This window comes from Mustela nivalis (genome assembly GCF_964662115.1).
Source record: "Mustela nivalis genome assembly, chromosome: 1".
In the NCBI taxonomy this organism is placed as follows: domain Eukaryota; kingdom Metazoa; phylum Chordata; class Mammalia; order Carnivora; family Mustelidae; genus Mustela; species Mustela nivalis.
The window spans coordinates 115,224,023-115,240,408 of NC_139020.1; the positions used below are offsets into that span (position 1 = coordinate 115,224,023).

Genomic DNA, 16,386 nt, shown 5'->3' on the forward strand with positions numbered 1-16,386 from the left:
TGGACACTGGGGAGGGTATGTGCTATAGTGAGTGCTGTGAAGTGTGTAAACCTGGCGATTCACAGACCAGTACCCCTGGGGATAAAAATACATTATATGTTTATTATAATTAATTAATTATTTTTAAAAAGTGGAAAACCAAACCATAGATAGGAGAAAACATTCAAAATACATATATCTGATGAAAGTCTCATGTCTGAAATTATAAAGAACTCCCACAAACCAGTAAGAAAAGGACAAAGAACCAATCAAAACAGGGCAAATGATTTGAGCAGGCACTTCTCAAAAAAGGTTCTCCAAATAGCCACCCAGGCGCCCCTAGCTTTTTTTTTAAAGATTTTTTTTTTTTTTTTTAATTTGAGACAGAGCACACTTGAGAGAGAGAGAGCACAGCAGAGGGAGCAGCAGGAAGAAGGAGAAGCAGACTCCCAAAGAACAGGGAACCCAATGCCAGGCTCGATCCCAGGACCCTGAGATCATGACCTGAGACGGAGGCAGATGATTAACTAACTGAGCCACCCAGGCGCCCCATCACTAGGTTTTATAGTTAAGATTTGTGGGGGCGCCTGCTGGCTCAGTTGGTGGAGCATGTGACTCTTGATATCAGGGTTGTAAACTTGAACACCCTCATTGGGTGTAGAGATTATTTAAAAATAAAAAAGATCTTTAAAAAACAATTAAGGGATGCCAGGGTGGCTCCGTGGGTTAAAGCCTCTGCCTTCAGCTCAGGTCATGATCCCAGGCTCCTGGGATTGAGCCCTGATATCTGGCTCTCTGAGCGGCAGGGAGCCTGCTTCTTCCTCTCTGTCTGCCTCTCTGCCTACTTGTGATCTCTGTCTGTCAAATAAATAAATAAATAATCTTAATAAAATAAAATAATAATTAAGATTTATGTATTTTACTGAATGTATATAATACCTACATTCATTCATTCATTCATTCATTCATTCATTTATCTATTTTTTTAAAAAGATTTTTATTTATTTGACAGAGAGAGACAAGTGAAAGAGGAAACACAAGCCGGGGGAGTGGGAGAGGGAGAAGCAGGCTTCCCGCTGGGCAGGGAGCCGACAAGGTGCTCGATCCCAGGACCCTGGGATCATGAGCGGAGCTGAAGGCAGATGCTTAACGACTGAGCCACCCAGGCACCCCATAATACCTACATTTAGAAAAAATGCTAATAAGGTGCAGTGAGAATCTAGAGAAAGTAGTGCTTAACTGTGAGTGAAGAAATCAGGGAAGACTTCCCCAGGGATGATTGAACTGGATCTTGAATAAGAGCTTGTTAGAAGGGGGTCAGAGATCTCCCATACAGAGGATACCACAAAATGCTCAGCACTCTGGTGTGACTGGTACAAGATGATGGTGGCCTGGGCCTTGAACAAAAATGTTAGAAGCCTAGCAGAGGAAACCAGGCCATACAACCAGTCAGCTAAGAGCAAAGTACGGAGGGCGATAAGGAAAAAATGGTGGCTGGTCTGCTCAGGGCTGGATTTCCAAAGAGCCCCAATTCTGCAATGCGCAGAACAGATAAGGGCCGCTTGTATGTGAAAAAGTGTTGCTGTTTCAGGAAAGAAGGGCTGATAAGGTATTTCTCATGGGTGCTTGTCTGACTCACTGAGACATTTTAGCTCACGAGGCCATGTCTCCTGGTTCCTTCCTTAGGGTCACATGAAAATGAGCAGAGATGGGGTCATCAGGAGAGGTCTCTCCAAGAAGAGAAAAACTCCCTCAGTGGAGGCCTGTGAGCAGTGGTGTGGGGGCGCACACAGCCTCACACGCTCACGCCCCCAGCTGCCCTCTACATATACCCCGAGGCTCCCTGCCCTCTTGGAGAGTTCCTGAAACTGGCCCTGCAGGAGTCCCGTGGGGCTGCAGGAGCACAGGCCTACTCTGAAGACTGGGCCCTTCCAGCTTCCTCCTCCCCCATCCTGAGTCCTGCCCTTGGATGCAGGTAAGCAGAGACCAGAGGGCCAAGGGCACAGCAGGGCCTAACAGCTGAGAGCGCCGACTTCCAACTCACATGCCGACTTCCAGGCTCTGCCTCCAACCAGTTGTGTGGCTTCAGGCAAATTCTGTACCTTCGCTTTGCCTCTGTCGGTCTGCCTTTGGGCTTCTTCACTTGCTTACAATACTTTCCCTCCCCAGCTTTGCCTGTGTAATTTATGCCTTGTTGTCAGTGAAGTTTGAGCTTGGTCAGCAAGTCTTCTGCCAGACAAGATCAGGGGATCCTTGGTGTGCTTCCGTGACCCCTTCAGTGGGACACCTCTGCTCAGTGCTTCGGTGTCTTGTCAGTGGCCCCATTAGGCTTTCAGCTCCTCAAGAAAAGACACTCTCTCTGATTCACCAATGTTGTCTCCAGCTCCTGGCATGGGGACTGGCAGAAAGCCGTCACTTATACTTAATTGATATTGACTGATGAAGGGAAGAAAGAAAAGGCTGTCTAGGTGATGGGTGAGGCATAGAGGGACACACAAGAATTTGCAGTCTTTCCCTCCACATGATTTAGCTGAGCACTCCTATTGTTGCCTAGTCATCTGGCTGAGGACTTGGGCACCCAGCCAGGATCTCAGGTCAGAACAGGGCCTCCCCTGAAGCCCAGTCTTAAGGTTTTACCTTAGGAACCTACTTATCTCTTCAGAGATCAAATTAGCCAACCTCTAAGCTAATCTCCTGGCTACATTTGTGGAAGCGTTTCTCAGAATGTTGTGATTTCTTACGGAACAAAGGCAGGAGAGGAAGTGAAATGCAAACCAGTTTGAATCAGTGGGAGCAGCACGTGGCAAAGTGCTTTAGCAGGAGATCAGGGAACAGTCAGGATTCTCTGAGTTCCACTCATCCCAAAGGCCATGCTCAACAACTTCTTCCCCTCTTCCTCCTCCTCTTTCTTCTTCTTTTAAAGATTTTATTTATGGGGCGCCTGGGTGTCTCAGTGGGTTAAAGCCTCTGCCTTCGGCTCGGGTCATGATCCCAGGGTCCTGGGATCGAGTCCCGCATTGGGCTCTCCGCTCAGTGGAGAGCCTGCTTCCTCCTCTCTCTGCCTGCCTCTCTGCCTACTTGTGATCTCTGTCAAATAAATAAATAAAATCTTTAAAAAAAATTTATTTATTCATGACAGAGAGGCATAGCAAGAGAGGGAACACAAGTGGGAAGCTCCCCATTCAGCAGGGAGCCCCATATGGGGCTCGATCCCAGGACCCTGGGATCATGACATGAGCCGAAGGCAGGCACTTAACCAACTGAGCCACCCAGGCACCCCATGTTCAACTTCTTAATTTTCCCTCTGTGTGATTATATTTTTTAGTTTCCCTTATAAAACTCTTTCCTGATGGAAAAATTTCCATAGAAGAGATGGGGGGGGATTGTTTTGATTATCTACTTCTAGATAATTTACCACAAGTCTTGCTCAGAGGTGGGGTGACGTGAAGGTGGCCAAAGGCACTCCTGAAGGAAACTCCCCCAGCCTGTCTACAGCCCTTCTTTGAAAGCCCAACTGCGCACAGGTCTTTACTTGGGCCCCTGAGAAAATATCAGTCATTTGGGAGGGGGTGTGGGTTAAAGTCGTTTACTTGCTAACATTCTTGATTGGTTCATTTGCTCTAACACAGAGACATATCGAGAGCCCTGCACTCGATGATGGGACAGTCTGGGAAGGGAGGCTGCCCAGACATGCACTTATTTCGCAAAGGTTAGTGGGAAGACTGTGGGGAGGATTGTTTTCCTACAGGTGCTTTGTCTCCTGACAGCAGGACCTATTCATCCCCCTGAAGGCCAAAGAACCAGGACCAAGCAGCCAATACTTTAGGAAAAGAGGCCTCCTGTAGTGGGCCAGTTTCTCTGGGGAGAAACACAGCATCCCTCCTGATTCCTGGTCCCCACCGTTCCCTCTAGCCTCCTTGTATCCCTGGGGTAAGGGTCACTATTAATTCATTTCCTTCCCCTACTCCCCCAATGCATGTCCCCTGACCTGGAGGCCTGAACTTACTTTCATCGGGGGCAAGTTCTTTAATTCACTGTGAGAAAAATGGCTTAGAGAGCAAATAACCTATGGAAAGGGCACCCAGTGAAGGCAACTCTCCACAGTAAAATATTAGCAACTGCAGCAGGAAGTTCTCCACTGGGAGGAGTTGTAGGAGGTGAGTGTGGAGGAAGCAAAGATCACCAAAGGCTGTGGAAGATGGGGATGGGGGGAGGGTGTGGGAGCGCGCCACCACCCCAAAGGCCCGCTCAATGCTGTGTCTGGCACCAGTCTCTTTACCACAAGACAAATGGACAACGCTAGACTAATCAAATTTTGGTTTCTAAAAATTGAGTTCTTGGGGCGCCTGGGTGGCTCAGTGGGTTAAAGCCTCTGCCTTTGGCTCAGGTCATGGTCTCCAGATCCTGGGATGGAGCCCCATGTTGGGTTCTCTGCTGGGAGGGGAGCCTGCTTCCCTGCCCGCCCCCCCCCCCCCGCCTCTCTGCCTACTTGTGATCTCTGTCTGTCAAATAAATAAATAAAATATTTTTTTAAAAAACTGAGTTCTTCAGTTGTAAAGCTTTTTAAAGAGGTATGATAATAAAAATGAAGGATAGTCATTTTCAGAAAGAATCTAGGAAAATAGTAGGATTGATAGGCTTATGTAGGGCTTCAGTAATATTAGCGGTAATGACCTATTTTGTAAGCTGGTTGCATTTATGTGGGAGTTAATTTTCCCATACAGCTTCTAAGTACAAATATATACTCTGTGTTTAATTCTTTAAACTCTGAAATATTGTATTACACATGTATGTGTAAAAGAGAGATGGGGGGTCTTGTTCACACATATTTTCTGATTATGGATGAAGTAATGTGTTGGGAGGGGAGTGTCAAGAGTCTTAGGTCAGACAGACTTACCTGACTTGAAAAGCAGGGACAGTTAACTTCTCAGGGATGTCAAGGCACTGATTTTTTTCAGATCCGTATTGACAGAAGTCTACCCAAATATCACCAGTCCTATTGTAATTCACATTTAGAAAAACAACAATAAACAAATAAATAGATAGGGGCGCCTGGGTGGCTCAGTGGATTAAGCCGCTGCCTTTGGCTCAGGTCATGATCTCAGTGTCCTGGGATCGAGCCCCGAATCAGGCTCTTTGCTCAGCAGGGAGCCTGCTTCTCTCTCTCTCTCTCTCTCTGTCTGACTCTCTGCCTACTTGTGATCTCTCGCTCTCTGTCAAATAAATAAATAAAATCTTAAAAAAAATAAAAATAAATAAATAGATAAATAAATATATATTTTTTAATTTATTTGACAGGGAGAGAGAGAGAGAGAGATCACAAGTAGGCAGAGGCAGGTGGGGAGTGGGGGAAGCAGGTTCCCTGCTGAGCAGAGAGCCTGATGTGATGGGGCTCGATCCCAGGACCCTGAGATCATGACCTGAGCCAAAGGCAGAGGCTTAACCCACTGAACCACCCAGGCGCCCCAATAATTTTTTTAAAAAGAAAAAGAAAAGTAAAACAATAAGTTTATATATCAGTGAAAATGTAAAAAGGAGAAATGGCTATAGATAAAGGTGTGGTGGAGGCATTTTACAACTCACCAAAAGGAGACATTTCATTTTTCAACCCATTTCATCAATATATAATCGAAACAAAATACAACTGACCAATTTTCAGGGCCCACCTTGGTGAGCTTTGTCACACAGTAGTGTATTCACTACCAGAATCTAGATACAGAAACATTTCCATCACCTCCGCAAGTTTCCTAATGCCCTTATATGAATCCCCTCTCCCATTCTCTGCCCCTGGCAGCCACTGATCTGCTTCCTGTCACTAGTCTTGCCTTTTCTAGAACTTTACACAAACAGAATTGTACAGTGAGTAGTCTGTATGATTGTTTCTGTAGTGGTTTTTCTCTGGCTTCCATAACTTAGCATATGCTTTTCAGATTCATGCATGTGTTTTCGTCTACTAGTAGCTTAGTCTGTTAGAGCGCCCCCTGGAGGTACTCATTTCCATGAATAGGTTACAATTTATCTATTCACTTACTGATGAACGTTTGTAAAATTTGTTACTTTAACCATTTTAAAGTGTCCAATGTAGTAGCATTAAACGCACTCAAAATGCTGTGTAACCATCACCACTATCTATTCCCCAAATTCTTTCATTACCCCAAACAGAAACTCTGTAACCATTAAACAGTAACTCTCCATATCCCTATCCCTGGTCCCTGGCGGCTACTAATCTACTTTCTGTCTCTGTGAAGGCACCTACTCCGGATATTTCACAGAAGTGAAATCACACAGTATTTGTCCTCCAATGTCTGGCTTATTTTATTCAGCATCATGCTCTCACGGTTCGTGCATGTTGTGGCATGTTTCAGAACTTCTTTCCTTTTTATGGCTGAATAATATTCCATTGTGTGTATATGCCATATTTTGTTTATCCATTTATCTTCTGGTGGACACTTAGGTTGTTTCCATATTTTTCATTTGTAGTTATTACGAATAAAGCTGCTATGGGCATACAAGTCCTAATCTTTGTGTGGACGTGTGCTTTCATTTCTTTTGGATAAATATTTAGAAGTGGAAATACCTGATCATTTGGTAAGTAAATGTTTAACTTCATAAGAAACTGCTAAGCTAATTTACAAAGATGGCTTGTACCATTTGTATTCTCACTAGCTACCTGTGAGAGTTCGGTTTACGGCATATCTTCACCAAGGCTTGGTAGAGGCCAAATTTGAATTGAAACAATTCTGGTGGATGTGTAGTAGGATCTTATTTTAGTTTTAATCTGCGGTTCCTTAAGTTAATGATGTTGAACATCTTATTGTGTTTTTTTTTTAAAGATTTTATTTATTTCACACACAGAGAGAAATTACAAGTAGGCAGAGAAGCAGGCAGAGAGAGAGGAGAAAGGAGGCTCCCTGATGAGCAGAGAGCCTGACTCGGGACTCAACCCCAGGACCCTGGGTTCATGACCTGAGCCGAAGGCAGAGGCTTTAAACCACTAAGCCACCCAGGCACCCATCTTTTCATATTCTTAGCTGTCATTCATATATCTTTTGTGAGATGCAATGAGGTATCTGTTTAAATCTTTCTTCCCATTTTTAAAATCAAGCTGTTTGTCTAAAAAGAGTTTTAAGAGTTCTTCACATAGTCCAGTTACAAGTCTGTTATCAGATGTGTATGCATTCACATTCACATACCTATTTGCAAAATTTATGTTGTATTTTTTCAGTCTGTGGTTTCCTTCATGGTGTTCTTTTGTTTTGTTTTGTTTGTTTGTTTGTTTTTGAGAGGGAGAGACAGAGAGAGAATCTTAAGCAGGCTCCATGCCCAGCTTGGAGCCAGATGTAGGGCTTGATCCCGCAACCCTGAGATCATGACCTGAGCCGAAATCAAGAGTTGGACGCTTAACTGACTGAGCCACACAAGCATCCCCCCCGCCATGGTGTCTCTTAAAGAGTAAATTAATTTTGAAATAGTTTATCTTTTTTATGGGTTGTACCTTTTGTCTTTTATCTAATAAATCACCTAACTCAAGATCCCGGGGGCACCTGGTTAGCTCAGTCTGTGGAGCATCTGACTCCTGATCTCAGGGTTGTGGGCTTGAGCCCCAGGTTAGATGTAGGGATTACTTAAAAATAAAATCTTAAAAAAATTAAAAGATCTCAATGCTTTTTCCTTTGCTTTCTTCTAGAAATTTAGTAAGTTTAGACCTATAGTTCATTTCTAACTAATTATTGGATATGGTTTGCAGTAATAGTCATGGTATGTATTTTTTTGTTTTGCATATAGATTGTTCTGGCACTGTTTGAGACTATCCTTTTCCCATTGAAATAATATTTTTTTCAAAAATCATTTGCTCATGTGTGTATGTCTATTTCTGAATTCTCTAGGCCATTCTAGTGGTCTGTATGTTTTTATATGCTAACACTTTACTTTTTTATAACTTTACTGTAATTTTATAATTTTCTTGAAATTACATGGTGTAAATCTTCCAACTTTGTTCTTTTTCCAAAGTATTTTGGCTAATCTAGGACTTTTGCATTTCCATATAAATTTAGATCCAGTTTGTTAATTTCTACAACAAAACACTGCTAGGATTTTGACTGAGATTGTATTGAATCCACACATCAATTTAGAGAGAACTGACATGTTAATGATAGTGAATCTTTTGATCCATGAATGTGGTATATCTCTCCATTTATTTAGGTCTTTAATTTTTCTCAACTATATTTTGCTATTTTTACTGTACAAGTTTTGCACATATTTTGTTAAATTTACCCATAAATTTTTAAAAAGATTTTATTTATTTATGACAGAGAGAGATAGCAAGAGAGGGAATACAAGCATGCAGGAGCTGGAGAGGGAGGAGCAGGCTCCTCACAGAGCAGGGAGCCCGATGAGGGGCTTGATCCCAGGACCCTGGGATCATGACCTGAGCTGAAGGCAGATGCTTCACAATTGAGCCACTCAGGTGCCCCTATCCATGAGTATTTTCTATTCTTATGCTATTTATTGTTTTCTAATTTTTATTTTTTAAAGATTTAATTCACTTATTTGAGAGCAAGAGAAAGAGAGCACAAGAGGGGTGGGAGCAGAGGGAGAAGCAGACTCCCCACTGAGCAGGAAGCGGAATGCTGGGCCCAATCCCAAGACTCCAGGATCATGACCAAAGCCAAAGGCAGATGCTTAACCAACTAGCACCCTGGTGGCCCTAAATATTGTTTTTTTTTTTTTAATTTTGCAATTTATCATTGCTTATAAAATAGAAATACAATAGAATCTTTGTATATAGATTTTTTCTTCTGTAACTTGCTAAACTCACTTACTACTTCTAGTAACTTTTTGATATATTCCTTTGGATTTTCTACATACATAATCATGTTACCTTACTTCTTTCTTTCCTCTCTGTATGGCTTTTGCTTCTTTCTTTTTTCTTTTTTTTTTCAAAGACTTTATTAGAGGGAGAGAGATCACAAGTGGGCAGAGAGTCAGGCAGAGAGAGGGGGAAACAGGTTCCCCACCGAGCAGAGAGCCTTATTTGGGACCCAATCCCAGGACCCTGAGATCATGACCTGAGCCGAAGGCAGAGGCTTAACCCACTGAGCCACCCAGGTGCCCCTTTTTATTTTCTTATTGCACTGGATAGGATTTCCTATACTGTTGAATGGAAGTGGTGACAGTGAACATCTCAAAAATGACATCTTTTAAAGAGAGAGGATGACCCCCTTAAACACTTTTTCCTGTCCCAGATAGAAATAATCACTGGCTGTATAGAGGTACAAGCAAAATATGATGGGACCAATGGGGGTTGGCAGAAAATGGGGCAATTGAATTCTATCCATTGGAAACTGTTTATAAAAGGCAAAATTTTTAAGCAAGTTCTTTGGCTTTTCTTGATCTGACCCAGGGAGGTGACAGTATCTGTGGTCTGTTCCCCCTACCCTACCCTTGCTATCCGTGTTCTCCTTCCTGATGCTTCCAGCAACAGAGCTACCATGACTCTCCATCCATTGGTTCCAGGATGCTGTCCTCTCCTGATGTGATGGCATGCTCACGGACCTGCTCCCGCATCCTGGGGCTGAGCCTCGGGACTACTGCCCTGTTTGCTGCTGGAGCGAACTTGGTGCTCCTCTTCCCTAACTGGGATGTGACCTACCTGTTGAGGGGCCTTATTGGCAGGCATGCCATGCTGGGCTCTGGGCTCTGGGGAGGAGGACTCATGGTAAGTGTTTGGAGTTCCTTGGGTGTGAACTCCCCAAATACCACTCAGGGTGGAGCAGGGAGGTGGCAGGACAGCAGTGTTTTGTTTTGTTTGCAAGAATGCTTGGTCTTGAGGGTGCCTGACTGGCTCAGTGGGTAGAGCATGTGACTCTTGATCTCAGGGTTGTGAGTTCGAACCCCACATTGGGCATAGAGATTACTTAAAGATAAAATCTTTTTAAAATTATTTATTTATTTATTTATTTGACAGAGAGATAGAGAGAGAGCACAAGTAAGCAGGGCAGCAGGCAGAGGGAGAGGGAGAAGCAGATTCCCCGCTGAGCAGAGAGCCCGATGTGGGACTCGATCCCAGGACCCTGGAATCATGACCTGAGCCCAAGGCAGCTGCTTAATCAACTGAGCCACCCAAGTGCCCCTTAAGGATAAAATCTTAAAAAAAAAAAAAAAAAAAAGAATGCTTGATCTAGCAAGCTGATCTTGGGTCTATAGCAATTCCAAAGAATAGGAGACTCTAGGAAGACTTGTTGCTGAACTTTGGCTTGGGACTAGAAAGCTGGGTATAAATGTTGCCATCCAGAGAGTCAGATTAGGCTAGTCATCCAACTACGTCCTGACAGTCAAAGCCAAACCCTCTGGGAAAGATAGGATTATCAAAACCATGTGAAGTGCCCAAATGACCTATTTCAATAGTAATCAACCCAATCTCTTCTTACCATTCTTCTCTCCTCTCCCAGGTACTCACTGCAGCTACCCTCATCTCCTTCATAGGCTGGAGATATGGCTGCTTCAGTAAGAGTGGGCCCTGCCGAAGTGTAAGCACCAGCTTCTACTCTTCTAATACCTAGAATGTCCTCCCACTCCATTACTCTACAGGCAGAGTGGTAAAGAGGCAACTTCAGTTTTGGGGCTTGAAGTCAGGTCCTGAATGTACTCCTTAGTAAACCTAAGCCATTGGGAAAGTTCCTTAATCTTTCTGGGCCTTGGATCTTCATCTATAAAATGGGAGTGAACATTCTCAAGTTAAGGGAGTGTTTATTGAGCCAAACATGTCTATTAACTATGATTTTTAGCCTATTGAACAAAATGGACATGAATTAAGTGTGCTGTGGTCACGTATCACTGACAAAAAATTTCCTGCGGCATCTGGCTGGCTCAGTGGGTAGAGCATGCACTCAATCTCTGGGTCATGAGTCAACTAGAGTCTACTAGAAAGAAAGAAAAAGAGAGAGAGAGAGAGAGAAAGAAAGAAAGAAAGAAAGAAAGAAAGAAAGAAAGAAAGAGAAAGATAGAAGAGAAAGAAAGAAAGGAAGGAAGGAAGGAAGGAAGGAAGGAAGGAAGGAAGGAAATTTCCTGGTTATTTTGTTTAATTTTTCTTAGAATTAGAAGGTTTCCAGAAATCATCTAATGACTAGATTCTAGCCTAAACCCTCCATTTTACAGAAAATTAAACTTGGGCCCAGAGTAAATTTGCACTTGTCAGTTACAGCAACATTTATATATACCTAAAAATTTCAGTACATGTAGAGTATAAGATACGTTACTTACTCAGTATCAGACATATGAATTTGTGGCCTCCTTACAGGAACTCTACCGCATACTTTGGTGTCTGCATCCCACATATAGGGAACCCCACTGATTCAGAATTATATGTTAAAGAATTAAATATAAATACCCATGCACTTCACTCAGTATCTTCTCTCAGTCTCCTTTGGTTTTCCCCTCAGTGAGTGAGTGGTTCTCAGACTTGTGTGTGTATCAGAATCCCTGGAGGGTTTGTTAAAACAGATTGTTCTCCCCACCCCCAGATTTATTTATTTTCCTTCCTTCCTTCTTTCCTCCCTTCTTCCCCCCTTTCCTTCCCTCTCTCTCTCTCTCTTTTTTTTTAAAGCTATATTGTCTGAGGAAAGGAGAAGGTTGGAGAGACAGGAGAGTTGACTTTACTTATTTATTTATTTTTAGAGGTGGGGGAGTAGCAGAGAGACAGGGAGAGAGAGACTCCCAAGCAGGCTCCACACCCAGTGCAGAGCCTGATGCAGGGCTGGATCTAGCGGCCTTGAGATCATGACCCTGAGATCACAGCTGAAAGTGATAGTTGGATGCTTAACTGATTGAGCCACCCAGGTGCTCCAGCTCCAAATTTTCTGGTTCAGAAGGTGGGGTGAAGTGGGAAGTTGTGCATTTCTAGCAAGTTTTCAGGTGATGTGATGCTGCCGGGGCCAGGACCCCATCTTGAGCATTTTGTTGGCCCTCCCAAGCTCCAAACCAGCTTGGCATTGTGGGAAGAGGACTCCATGATTCTATATAAAAACTGTGCATATGTTTTATTTAAATTTTTTAAAATACGCATTCTTTTGAAGGGAGAAAACAACCTAGTAGTCTGAGAAAGAAGCCAATTTAAAACCAAGCTAGACTCCTGCCCAGGAAGTGAACTCATTGTTATCTTTGGGGAAGGAAGTCTACAGAATAAGTGCAATGAGAGAACAGGGGTCTGTTCCAAGCTGACTGAAGTTCCTCTCTCTCCCTGTCCCCCTCCCTCCCTTCTTTCCTACCTCTTTTCCTCCTTCTTCCCTTGTTTCCTTCATGCTTGATTTAAGAAAGAGTGGAATTGGCATTAGTTGCTGGGAACTGTTAAGAATACAGCTTTCCCTTAAAAGAGTCATAAATAGGCATGCAGGCACCTAGGTGGCTAAGTCAGTTAAGCGCCTGCCTTCTGCTCAGGTCATGATCCCAGGCTCCTGGGATTGACTCCTGAATCCTGCTTCTTGCTCAGCGGGGAGCCTACTTCTCCCTCTCCCTGTGCCTGGTGCTTCCCCTGCCTGTGCTCTCTCTAATAAATAAATAAAATCTTAAAAAAAATTTTTTTTTAAATAGTAAAAAAGAAATGGGCATGCAATGACCATTCAACCCTTCTACCCAGAGGCTATGTAAAACTTTTTTTTAAAGTTTATTTATTACAGAGAGAGAGAGAGAAAGAGAGCATGCACTCGAGCATGCGTTGGTTGGGGGGGGGGAGGGAGAATATTAAGCAGACTCCATGCCCAGTGTGGAGACTGACATGGGGTTTCAACTCACGACACTGAGACCATGACCTGACCTGAAATCAAGAGTCAGTAACCAACTGAGCCACCCAGTGGCCTCTGAGTGTAAAAGTTTTTGAAGCCAACCTGTTGAGAAGCTCTGGAGGGAGCTTCCCTGGGTCAGGGAGACTCAGGTCCAAGTGCCACTGCTTCCCGCCTTCTCAGTGCTTTCTTTCCCACCACTTCCTGGCTCTGCCCTCTGACCCCTCATCAGCCGCCATGCTGATGTCCCTTGGGTGTCCTTTAAAGGAGCTGCCAGGGGAAGCATTATCCCCACGTGATATGACAGGGAAAGCCTGAGTGCTGGAGAAGTTAGGCTGGTCATGACCCCATCTCACCTCATGGCTTCTTCCTTCCATCTACAGATGTTCACTGCTCTGCTGTCCGGTAGCCTGGCTTTTCTTGGAGCCTTGATTTGCTTTATCACTTCTGGAGTAGCCCTGAAAGATGGTCCATTTTGCATGTTTGATGCCTCATCCTTCAATCAGACACAATTTTGGAAATATGGTTACCCATTCCAAGACTTGCATAACAGGTAAATGGACGGAGACTTGGGTTTTCAATCTTTCCAGAGAGACAAAGACAGACAGAAAGACACACAGATGGACTACAAAATCCTTGTGGCCACACGTTCTGGCATCTCCCATCTCTGATGCTCAGCATTTTGCCAACACAGCAAATGTCACCCTCAGAAATCTAGGCCTAGGACCTTGGCTGGGGGGAAGAGGGGCCAGGTTTCTATTGAGTTGCTTACCTGGCTTTTCTTACTTATTCCTCAACCCCTGGTCTCCTTTTTTTTTTTTTTTTTATAGGAATTATTTGTATGATGACTCCCTCTGGAACTCTGTGTGTCTGGAGCCTTCTAAAGCTGTCATTTGGCATGTGTCCTTCTTCTCCATGCTCCTATGCATCAGCCTCCTCCAGATTCTCTTGGTGGTTATTCATTTTTTCAACAGCTTCCTGAGTCTTTTCTGCAGCCTTTGTGACAAGTGATAGGGAATGCCCTTTCACGCGTGAGAGTTTTCCTCAGAACAGACCTTGAATCTCTTCTGCAGAATGGATTATAAACAAACTTTCCTTTTAAGTATTCCTGTAGTGATAATAACGGCAATGATTCCTTGCACGTGTGTTGAGTGATATATGCATTTTAAATCACATTGTAAACTGCAAGATGATGTATCAGTAGAAGGAATAATTAGGTCATTATTATTGTGCAGGAACTTACAGTTCATCAAATGTCCTCCTGCTGATTTCATTTCAGCCTCTTAACAACTCCATAAAACTGGCCACATGTCACAGATATGGAAGTTGAGGCTCCTAGAGCCCAAGGGACTTGCTGCCTAAAAGCACTCACCTGGGTTCAGGTAAAGTCAGCACCTGAGCTCTTATCTTCTAAATTCAAGTTCACCAGTTGTTATGGATGGAATTGTGTGTCCTCAAATCTCATAGGTGGAAGCCCTAAGCCCCAATGTGACTATATTTGTAGATAGAACCTTTAAGAAGGTAATTAAAGTTAAATGAGGTCATAAAGGTAGGACCCTAATCCTTACAAGAAGAGGATGAGATACCAGATCTCTCTTTACACACAAGCACAGTAGAAGAGGCCCTGTGAGGACACTGCCAGAAGATGGTCACCTGCAAGCCAAGGAGAAGGTCCTCAGTAGAAGCCAGTCTTATTGGTATCTTCATGTTGGGACTTCAAGTCTGATTTATTAGAAAAATAAATGCATGTGGTCTTAGACCATTAAGTCAGTACTATTTTGTTATGGCAGCCTGAGCTGATTAATTCACCAATATTCTCTTCTTTAGTGTTCGGTGCGGTTCAGTAAGTGCTGTACACTGGAGTTTCCACTGTATACTGTTGTGTGCACAGTGGATCTAAAGATGACTGAGGCATAGTCCTTGACCTAGGACCCTGCCTTGTCCTTGAGGAGCTCATGATCAGGGTAGAGGAACAAACACATCTATAAATAATTTAAATATCCTATGGTAAGGGCCATGTTAGAGGTCAACAGGACACAGAGAGAGTTCAGAGGAATAGCGAAACTCCAAGAAGAGGGTCTGTGAGAGAGCAAGGAAGGCACCCCTTGCGTCTGAGCTGGTTCTTGAAACTGCCCAGTGAAGAGGGGAGGAAGGGATTCCCCAGCAGAGGAAACAGCACACTCTGAGGCATGGAGGGGACCCATGGGAAGGAGAACTGTGGTGCCACAGCGGTTTCTCACGTGGGACGTGGAGAACAGAGCACCTCTCTTTGTTGCACTTCAAGATCTTGGTCAGGAGCTAGTGCTGGATGGTGAGTAGAGTCAGGAGTGGGGTGAAGGAGATCTGTGTGGGAAATTCTGATGGGCAGGGAACAGGACGAAGCAGGCAGCCTGGGAAGAAATAGGAAGATGGGCACTGGCAAGAGAAGAGGTAGTGGACAGGTCCAGCGAACGAGTTAGGGAACCATGGGCTCTGGAGCCACAGAGGAGACAAAGCCAGGAAGGGAAAGTGTGGGCCCAGTTGTTGTTGTATCCCCTCCATGGTCCCCAGGTCAGGGAGGAGCCGCTGAAGCACCAGATGCCTCCAGAATACAGGAATTCCTCTGTTACCGGGGGAGGAGGAAAGGGGAAAGGAGAGGAAACCAGGGATGGGGAGGGGAATGCAGAGGGAGTTCTGTGTTCATTCCACTATGGGCTCCATAGTCCTCCACACCCGCCTGTTCGCTGCCCTCTGTGGGATTCCAGAGGACGCCTGCATCTCCCCTTCCTTCTGCCTTCATCCCAGAACTACCTCACACTCGAAATGGGCTTTCACCCTGGTTTTCTTTCTCTTCAAATGAAAGCCACATTGAGGTCTTGGCTTGGCTTCCAACCAGGTTTAGGGCAGAGGGGCTTACGTCAGGACACTGTTAACATTTTGTTAAGAAAAAAAGTCGTCTGTCCGTTACCTTGTATATGCCTTCTGGAATATCATCATGGAATGAGAAGGGCATTGCCTTGTTTATGTTCCTGCTAGAGAAAAATATGCCCTTGGGGCACCTGGGTGGCTCAGTTGGTTAAGCAACTGCTTTTGGCTCAGGTTATGATCCTGAAGTCCCAGGAACCAGTCCCAGGATGAGTCCCACTCCCTCTGACTGTCCCCCCATCATGCTCTCTCTTGTTCTCTTTCTCTCAAATAAATAAATACAATCTTTAAAAAAAGAAAAGTAAGCCCATCTTGGGAATAGGTTGTCCTTCAGCTTTCTGTTATAGCAGCTGGCACTCTATTTAACCCATTGCTCCCCAGCCAAATCTGTTAACTCTTTAGGGCAAGGCCTGGGTTTTATTTACTTTTGTATCTCTAGCCCCTAGATCAGATGGAATAATAAAATTTTTATTGAATTAAACTATACATCTGATCTTCTGTGATTTTAGTTAGACTGTAGTAGATAGAATGAGAGAAATCTAACTGAAGAAACCATGAAAGGGGAGAGAAAATCTGCATATTAGGAGTATGATTTCTTAAGGCTGGTGAAACAGCAAGGAGTAAAACGCTATCTGCTCCTAGGAGACACTGGATTTCTGTGCCAGGCTAGTCTGTGGATACATGATCGCAGCCAAAGATGGGGCTGGTGCTGCTGAACCAAGGGGAA

At 44.1% G+C, this 16,386-nt stretch overlaps 1 protein-coding gene across 2 annotated transcripts; it reads left to right on the forward strand.

The window, feature by feature from the left end:
- The first annotated feature begins 1,829 nt into the window (after positions 1 to 1,829).
- TM4SF19 (transmembrane 4 L six family member 19) lies at positions 1,830 to 16,140 on the forward strand. Of its 2 annotated transcripts, XM_082700484.1 has the most exons (6): positions 1,831 to 1,954; positions 6,460 to 6,567; positions 9,496 to 9,697; positions 10,431 to 10,508; positions 13,139 to 13,308; positions 13,586 to 16,140. In XM_082700484.1, the coding sequence occupies exons 3-6, from the start codon at positions 9,497 to 9,499 to the stop codon at positions 13,764 to 13,766; spliced, it is 630 nt and encodes a 209-aa protein (XP_082556610.1). In that variant the 5' UTR covers positions 1,831 to 1,954; positions 6,460 to 6,567; position 9,496; the 3' UTR covers positions 13,767 to 16,140. The 2 variants fall into 2 exon arrangements, with proteins under 2 accessions (XP_082556611.1, XP_082556610.1); XM_082700485.1 differs by lacking the exon at positions 6,460 to 6,567 and having other exon boundaries at positions 1,830 to 1,954.
- Positions 16,141 to 16,386: the final 246 nt, after the last annotated feature.

Excerpts from the sequence above, each read along its gene's own strand:
- TM4SF19 (XM_082700485.1), top strand. The coding sequence starts at position 9,497 with ATGCTGTCCTCTCCTGATGTGATGGCATGCTCACGGACCTGCTCCCGC. Across the intron at positions 10,509-13,138 it reads AGAGTGGGCCCTGCCGAAGT|ATGTTCACTGCTCTGCTGTC; the intron begins GTAAGCACCAGC and ends TTCCATCTACAG. Across the intron at positions 13,309-13,585 it reads TTCCAAGACTTGCATAACAG|GAATTATTTGTATGATGACT; the intron begins GTAAATGGACGG and ends TTTTTTTTATAG.